The sequence below is a fragment of the Lampetra planeri genome, chromosome 46 (genome assembly GCF_965212315.1).
Source record: "Lampetra planeri chromosome 46, kcLamPlan1.2.h2, whole genome shotgun sequence".
In the NCBI taxonomy this organism is placed as follows: Eukaryota; Metazoa; Chordata; class Hyperoartia; order Petromyzontiformes; family Petromyzontidae; genus Lampetra; species Lampetra planeri.
Window position 1 is genome coordinate 126,199 of NC_136152.1, and position 8,605 is coordinate 134,803.

General features: G+C 52.6%; 1 protein-coding gene across 2 annotated transcripts in view; it reads right to left on the reverse strand.

Annotated features, from left to right (window-relative positions):
- Positions 1 to 8,231, reverse strand: part of LOC144733260 (uncharacterized) — a 34,910-nt gene extending 26,679 nt beyond the window's left edge. The window contains exons 1-4 of one of the 2 annotated variants that reach the window (XM_078615048.1): positions 7,307 to 8,231; positions 5,607 to 5,870; positions 4,490 to 4,664; positions 375 to 1,395 (exon numbers count right to left, since the gene is read on the reverse strand). In XM_078615048.1, the coding sequence (XP_078471174.1) occupies positions 375 to 1,395; positions 4,490 to 4,664; positions 5,607 to 5,694 (1,284 nt within the window). In that variant the 5' untranslated portion in view covers positions 5,695 to 5,870; positions 7,307 to 8,231. Of the gene's footprint in view, positions 1 to 374; positions 1,396 to 4,489; positions 4,665 to 5,606; positions 5,871 to 7,275 lie in introns of both variants that reach the window. The other variant, XM_078615047.1, reaches the window with a different exon arrangement.
- Between the last annotated feature and the right edge of the window lie 374 nt (positions 8,232 to 8,605).

Here is an 8,605-nt window from a genome sequence, read left to right on the forward strand (position 1 = left end):
TTAGGGGACCCCTTGATGGCAGCTGTCCCTGTGTGGGACAAGATGAACGCAGCACCGGTCTGCAAGTGGTTCGAGGTCAATGTTGTGGTTGGTTTTCATATTAAATAATATCTCACCACCCACGCCCACCACCACCACCGTCACCACCACTGCCAGAACTACCACCACCACCACCAAGCCCATCACCGCTACCACCATCACCATCACGCCCACCACCACCACCAGCAGTGCCACCACTACGACCGCGACCATTACCACCACCGCTGCCACCACCACGCTCACGACTGCCACCAGCACCACCGCCACCACCATCACTGCCACCATCACCACCGCCCACGCTGACCGCCACAACTACCTTCCCTGCCACCACTCACCATGCACCTGTTGGGCTTCTCCCCGGAGTGCACGCGCATGTGGATGAGCAGCTTGTACCGCGCGTTGAACGGGCGCCGGCGCCGCCCGCACGCCTCCCACTGGCACGCAAACTCCTCCCCGCGCTGCGGCTCCACGTGGCTCTTCTCGATGTGGCGGCACAACTGCTCGCGCCGCCCAAACGCCGCCCGGCACTCCTCCCACCGGCATGCCTCGCCGGCGCCGGTTGCACTACCGCCGCCGCCGCTGATCGCCGGGTCCCCCAAGTCACGCGCCGCCGGGAAGTCGCCAGTCCCCGCTGCGGTGGCCGCCGAGGAGGAGGAGAGGCTCTGGCACGCCGGGAACGGTGGTGCCGGCTGCTGGCGCTCCGCGCCAAAATAGCCGGCGCCTTCTCCGTGAGACGCAGCGCAAAGCCAGGACGGCACGGAAGGGCGGAGCCGCTCACGCTGCTCTCCAAGGTGCCGCCGCTGATTCTGCTGGTGCTGCTGAAGGCTCTGGTGGAGGTGATGCTGCTGGTGCTGCTCTCCAAGCTGCTGGTGTTGATGCTGGCAAAGGTTCTGATTCTGCCGCTGCTGCTGCTGATGATTCTGCTGCTGGTGCTGCTGCTGCTGCTGCTGCGGGTGTTGCTGCTGGTGACGATTCTCAGGTGTCCTCGCTTCAAGCAGGGCACGGCGCTGACCGTGGATGTGCGGGATGAGCGCCGACGCCATGGCTCGACCCTCGCCGCCGTGGAACTCCGCAGAGGCGGACAGGAACCCAGCACCGGTGGCGCCGGCGGCGGCGGTGGTGCTAGCACCGCCGGGAGCCGTCGTAGCCGCGCCCGCGTGCCGGCACGCCGAGTGGCGGCAGCAGCAGGAGGCCGGCGACGGCGTCGTCATCCCCGAGGCGCCGGCGGTGGCAAAGGAGCACGGGCGGAGCTGGGCGGTGCGAGAGCTCAGAGTGGAGACACCACACTCTCCGGAACAACAAGCTGGTGCTGCTGGTGGCGGCGGTGGTGGTGGTGGTGCCACTGCAGTGGTGAAGCTGAGAAGCACAGAGTGGTCATGGTTAGCGTGCGTGTGTGTGTGTGTGTAGAGCCTATGTAAGACTATTATCGGAATCACAATATTTATTTAGGCTGGAAGAATCCGATGAGCTATGAAGATCTTTTTTCACAGATATCCAGAAAGGGGAGGTCAGAAATTCACAACAATAAACAATACAAAAACCGATAGGAGTGCAAAGTATAGTAAAATCCAGCATAAGTACAAATCGATATGTCTGCTAGACTATGGGTGTCCGGTGGCATAGTGAGGTTGGTGTGCGCCCTGGAGCGAGGAATACATAGTCGTCCCCCCGCTCACCTTTCTGTTTAATTTCCACAACTTTGTTGTGGCCAGGAACATGCCCCTCAACCCAACCCTCTGTCACGTGGCCCTGGTGCAGTAGCACCGCCTGCCGTGCCACTGGCGTGGCTGTGCCGCGTGGCGAAGCTGCGTTGGGCCTGTTCGGTCTGGCAGGACGCAACTACCGGAGTTAAACCACGAATTGACTAGACTAGAGACAGCCCTGCCTGACCCACCCCTCTCATCTCACTCTATTCCCCACCACGCACTCTCCTACCTCTACCCTCTCATCTCTCTCAGATTCCCTCCGCGCACTCTCCTACCTCTCCCCTCTCATCTCACTCTACTCCCCTCCACGCACTCTCCTACCTCTCCCCTCTCATCTCACTCTACTCCCCTCCACGCACTCTCCTACCTCTCCCCTCTCATCTCACTCTACTCCCCTCCACACACTCTCCTACCTCTCCTCTCTTATCTCACTCTACTCCCCTCCACGAAGTCTCCTACCTCGCACCCTCAGTCAACCTCTGCCTCAGTAGGAGGTCACTCCTTCTCCATAATTCGCCCCCCTGGTCTGGAATTCCCTCCGCCTGGACATCAGTTCAAGATCCATCTCATATTTAAGTCCAGGCTCAAGATCTTCCTCTCCTCCTTCATCCACGGGACCATTGCGTATTTTTTTCACCTTTGAGTTGAGTTTCACGGATAAGGATTTGCATATTTTGCCCCAGCAAGACCAAACGCCTTAACATCACACTCCATCCCATCAATTACAATGGCCAGCTGCAGTCCAGCCAAGGGGATCCCCCCTGGCAGAAGCTGTCCCTGTGCGGCACGAGGCAGCACAGACCCTTATTTCGTTGCATGTGTAATATCTTCAATAATGGCGGGAGACGAGTTGACGGGGCAGCACTCTTTATTCACAGCGGTTGCACACGTAACAGTCCCAACCGAGATAACACCTATGTCACGCGTGCCTGACTCGGCCACGCACTCCGTCTTCCCCGTGGGGTACGCGCACCTAACTCTGCCTCGACTCAGGCTCTCCGGCTACGCTCTCCCCACGGGGAGCTATCAGACCCCTACGCGCACTCGGCTCGGGCCGCACTCAGTCTCTCCCGTAGGGTACGCGTGCCTATCTCTGCCTTGACTCAGGCTCTCCGGCTACGCTCTCCCCACGGGGAGCTATCAGACCCCTCTTGTCAGACTACGGGTCTCGACCACTGGGCTACACAGCCCGAGCCCTTACAAGGGCGTCGGACCGTGAATCCCAAGGCCTCGCCTCTGAGCCTCTCAGAACCCCGGCCATTACAAGGGCAGCGGGGCTAGGGGTCCCAGGGCCTATCTCTTCCTCCGTCTTCTGTCTTCACCGGTTACCAACTCCCCGAGTGCCCGCGCGCATCGCCTTACATAGCCCTCCGCTCCCGAGGGGGCGGAGCCTATGCGGACCGCGATGTGAGCACCCACTCGATGTAACCAATCACCACGCGCTGCCTCACGATCCCTCCTGCCAGCGCGTATCACCACTACACATGCTGCGGGTCATCCAGAACACACCGTATTTACAACGTTAAATTTCGATTTAAAGCTTTCGTGACTGCAGGCATTCATCTTCTTGGTTCTTTCGGTAAAGTCACGTAGAAGGGAAATAATAAAATAATAAAAATAAAACATAATAAAATACAATTCTCACGACGTTTCGGCCACAACGCAAGCAGCCGTCCTCAGGTGAAGAATAGGTCTGTCGGAAAAACAGTGTCTGAATGAACACCACCAAGCTTGGCAGCGTATATTTAAGCTGGGTTAGGGGAGGAAGGGCGCCTTGACAAAGGAATTTGCATATCAACAGATGAATTTAGCATATTTATGGAAATGCAGATATGGGATTAGTCACTACTTGTGGAATGCGTAGGAGGTGGGGGGGGTCTCAATGTCATATTATGCCCGTGCATTATGTAGGATTAGCAGCAACAAAGGGAGGAGGTAGGGTTAGCAGTAATAAAGGGAAGGAATTCCGACAGACCTGTTCTTCACCTGAGGACGGCTGCTTGCGATGTGGCCGAAACGTCGTGAGAATTGTATTTTATTATGTTTTATTTTTATTATTTTATTATTTCCCTTCTACGTGACTTTACCGAAAGAACCAAGAAGATGAATCCCTGCAGTCACGAAAGCTTTAAATCGAAATTGTACGCTCATTGTTCACTGACAATTTAGAAACGTCATTAGAACTAATTTGCCAGTACCAAAATATAATAATAATAGGGTTTTTTATACTCTTAGGTTTTTTCGGTAAAGTCACGTAGGTAAAAAATAAAATTAAAATTATTTTTATCACGACGCAATGCCCCGATCCACACGTACGAAGGAGGCATCATCGCGGCGATACACAACTCCGCTGGCTCCTGACGCCTGAATGTGAAATCGCGGTCATCGCTCCGCATCAAGCAGCCATATGGAAGGGAGAAGATCTTCTTGGTTCTTTCGGTAAAGTCACGTAGAAGGGAAATAATAAAATAATAAAAATAAAACATAATAAAATAATTCTCACGACGTGTCGGCCACAATGCAAGCAGCCGTCCTCAGGTGAAGACCAGGTCTGTCGGGGAGACAGCTGAGGACGGCTGCTTGCGTTGTGGCCGAAACGTCGTGAGAATTATTTTATTATGTTTAATTTATTTTATTTTATTATTTTTCTTCTACGTGACTTTACCGAAAGAACCAAGAAGATGAATCCCTGCAGTCACGAAAGCTTTAAATCGAAATTTAAGGGAGAAGATGTTGCTGGGCACCTGCATTCCAGGTAATGTCCGGCCAGGTGAGAGTGGTGCATGCCGGGATGCGGCCTGCTGTTGCCATGGAGATGGTTGCCATGCGCTGGAGAACGTGGCCGCAGGAAGGACCGGGAGGGGTCGTCCAGGGTGCCCAGGCAGCTGCCTGCGTCAAAAGCCAGATGGCACGATTCCTCTGGAATAGAGTTCAGAGACAAGGCAGGATTGAGTTGGATAGGGGGGGCCGGGGCTGTTATTGTTTTGCGGGGGGGCCCCTCTCTGTAAATTCAATTCCTTCTCTTGACTCTCTTCTCAGAACCCATGCGCGACCCCAAACGCTCTGTCGTTATTCACCTTATTCATTAAAATTGTACATGCGAATGGATATATGTACACGAATGAATAACAATTTAAGCTTGTCAGCACATCATTGGCAGTATTAGGAGGATGACACATATAGATGTTATTGGTTTTAAAACGAAATTTCCCGTAGCGTCACAATCATAAATTTCAACCGTAATAAATCTGTTTACATGTATTATAATGAAATTTTAGAGGGCCTTCAACATTCAAGGTCACCAGCTGCGGCCCCTCATGCCCCTGTATGAATCTGGCCCCTGTTCAGAGGCCCTCATCCAGCAGTGGATTGAGAAACTGACTGTACGTGCGCGCACATTTTTCAGTTATCTTCTTGGTTCTTTCGGTAAAGTCACGTTATTTCCATTCTACGTGACTTTACCGAAAGAACCAAGAAGTTGAATCCCTGCAGTCACGAAAGCTTTAAATCGAAATTTTTCAGTTACTCATTTTTTTTACCGGGTAAGACCCCACTGAGCTATGCAGCTATTTTTCAGAAGTGATTGCCCAATGAAGTGGCTTATCACGTGGACATGTATAGCAGCCAAATACTCTAAACGCGTGATGTTGATTCTAAATGAAGAGGGAATAATCGGACGACCTAGAGGAAAATCCACGCGGCCACGGGGAGAGAGACGCAAACTCCAAATATACAGCAGGCGTCAGGGTCGAGATCGCACTCACGACCTCCTGTATACCAGGCGATGGAGTTATCATCTCACCACCGTGAACTATTGCCACACATCTCGAGAACGTGTTGATCCCAAGGGGGTCCACCCACCTTTGGGCCAGCAGCCAGCAAAACCCCCCAACTCTTCCTTGGGGGTCTTTGAGGGGTATGGGGCCAGGGTGCGGAACGCGTGTTCCATGATGCTGGGGGTCGGAAGTGTTCGGGGGGGTGCAGAGCCCCCCACTGAACCCCCCGCCCGCAACTCTTCCCCACCAAGCCTTGAGGATCTCTCCCCTTGTCGAGCTGAGAGGTCTCCCGCTACATCGTTCCGCTCTTCGCTTTGTCCGTGAGCGAGCGAGCGTTTGATCGGTAGCCCTGGAATAAAACACAACGCAGAGTTGTCGTGATGAGAAGGCGTGATCGCTGGACTAACGGAGAGTGCTGTGGTACTTGATTGTTAAGGACTGTACTCTGGCTTTGACCCGAACCAAACAACAACATAGCCCCAACACAAAGTCTATCTTGAGCCAAAACCGCCCCCTATAGCCACAACAATAGCCGTATATCTAACACAACCCCGCACCTCCGATTAGCACGGTTGGATACCTACGGTGCGATAGCAATTCAACATACACACATTGCATAACCCTACATTGAACCCGAACCATAGGCCTGATCCAACTCCACGTCTGACCCTAACCCTAATGTCGAACATCAGCACCTACCCTGTCATTGACTACATCTCTAACCTTAGCCCAGGGGTGGGGAACGTCCGGCCCGCGGGCCGTATGAGGCCCGCGAAATCATTTGGTGTGGCCCTGCCAAGGCAACCGCAGGCGGGACTCGAAATTCAATAAATCTCGGAGCAAACCTGGAAAAGCAGTTGCGAGTATCAGCAACATCGTCAATACCAGCTGACATCACACGCCTCACCAAAGAGAAGCAGTTCCAGCCATCACATTAGGGGCGAGTTAATTAAATGTTTGACCAAATATAACGGGCTAATTTTCAAGTTGATGATTTTGTATGGCCCGCGAATGATGTTATAAATATCCAAATGGCCCTTGGCAGAAAAAAGGTTCCCCACCCCTGTCTTTGCCCGAACTAACCCTAGCATCATTCAAACCAGTCGCTCCCTAGTCCTAATCCTCACATTAACCTAACCCTGCCGATGACCATCTCACACGGAATATGCCCTAGTTTGTCAGGTCTCGAAAGCTAAGCAGGGGTTGATCCTGGATAGTGCTTGCCTGGGCGACCACATGTCCGGGTTGTATACAACAGCGTTGATATCGGCTGCTACTGCGGGCATATGTTATCGACAGCCGAGGGCAGTACAGAAAAGTACACCGTTGTACTTGAAATTTTAGACAAGTGGATTTATATATATATGAGTGAATATTGAAAAATAATAACGTCTGTACGGATGAACGTTTAACTTTCTTTCGCACCGTACGTAGCCAACCGCTCTAATCGGAGGTGAAAGGGGTAAGGTATGCCACCATATCTTGCCGTGCGGACGTTAAGCCCCATACACAGTAGTAACATGTGGTGTACTACTTTGATTTGAGAAGTACAGCAAGTAGGTTAACGATTACTGACACGCTCGCACGTGTACATGTAGTCACATGTTGTCAATCCACCCATCCAAGCAGCCACCCAGGCAACGCTGCTTAGCTTCTGAGATCGGACAAGATCAGGCGCAGTACTTTGGTTTGGATGAAAGAAAGTGTCGTCTCTCCGCGTCTCTCTGCGTGTCTGTGTCTCAAGAAGAGCGCACCTGCAGCTGTGTCCACGTGTGTCTACTTCACCTTGTCTCTTGGACACCTTAATCCCCCGGTGTCTCTCCACGTGTCTCCACGTGTCTCGTATCTTGTCTTCGCTTGTCTCTCGGCGTCTTCACTTTGATCCCACCCTACCTACGTTGTGTCTCCGCATATCCCACCATCTCGCCGCGTCTCCACCGTGCTTCCCCACATCGCCTCTCACCTCCTCGTCGCCCCCATCACCTCCTCGTCGCCCCCATCACCTCCTCGTGTCTTCAGATGACGCAGTCACAACAGGACGAACGCGCCGGCGAGTAAGTCAAGTCCGAGTTAAACTCCCCGCTTCGGTTTCAACTCCTTGTCTCTCTGTCTCCCTCCGCGCGTCCTCCATTTGTGTCTGTGACTGTCTGTGTGTGTGAGTCTATGGGTATCTATGTGAGTCCATGGTTCTCTATGCTGGTCTATGTGTGTGTGTCTATGTGTGGCTGTCTGTGTGTGTAAGTCTATGGGTATCCATGTGAGTCCATGGTTCTCTATGCTGGTCTATGTGTGTGTGTCTATGTGTGGCTGTCTGTGTGTGTGAGTCTATGGGTATCCATGTGAGTCCATGGTTCTCTATGCTGGTCTATGTGTGGGTGTCTATGTGTGGCTGTCTGTGTGTGTGAGTCTATGGGTATCCATGTGAGTCCATGGTTCTTTATGCTGGTCTATGTGTGGGTGTCTATGTGTGGGTGTCTATGTGTGGCTGTCTGTGTGTGTGAGTCTATGGGTATCTATGTTTGCATCTCTGAGTGTCTATGCGAGTCCATGTTACTCTATGCGAGTAACCGCAGCCCTCTGTGCGTGTCTATGTTGCGTGTCTGTGGGTCTCTGCGCAAAGTCCGTGGATCTCTACGCAAATCAACGGACGTGAGTCTCTTATCCCGAGCGATTCGTCGCCGAGTAGACCTCGCCTCTCTCGCAGCCTGCACCCCCCTCGCCCCTCTCTCTCTCTCTGCCCCACGGACTCCACCGACAGCCTGCAAACAGCAACTAAAAAACTCAAACTCCCCCAAAGCCCCCACGTGCACCACCCCCGCATCGTCTCCCATGGGGCTGCACGGTTCATGGATCAGGGTGGTGGTGGTGGTGGGGAGGGACGCGTGGGAGTGATGTAAAGCCGGCGGGTCGCGAGAAGTGAACTAATCAATCAGAATCAGTTTTGAATTTTTTTTATATATACTAGTGTAATTGCCCGTCATATGACGTGTTCATAAAATATAAATCTGATGAAAAATACTTCAAATGTTCAGATTGTATTGGATTTATTTGATCAAACATTTATCTCTATATATATATTTCACA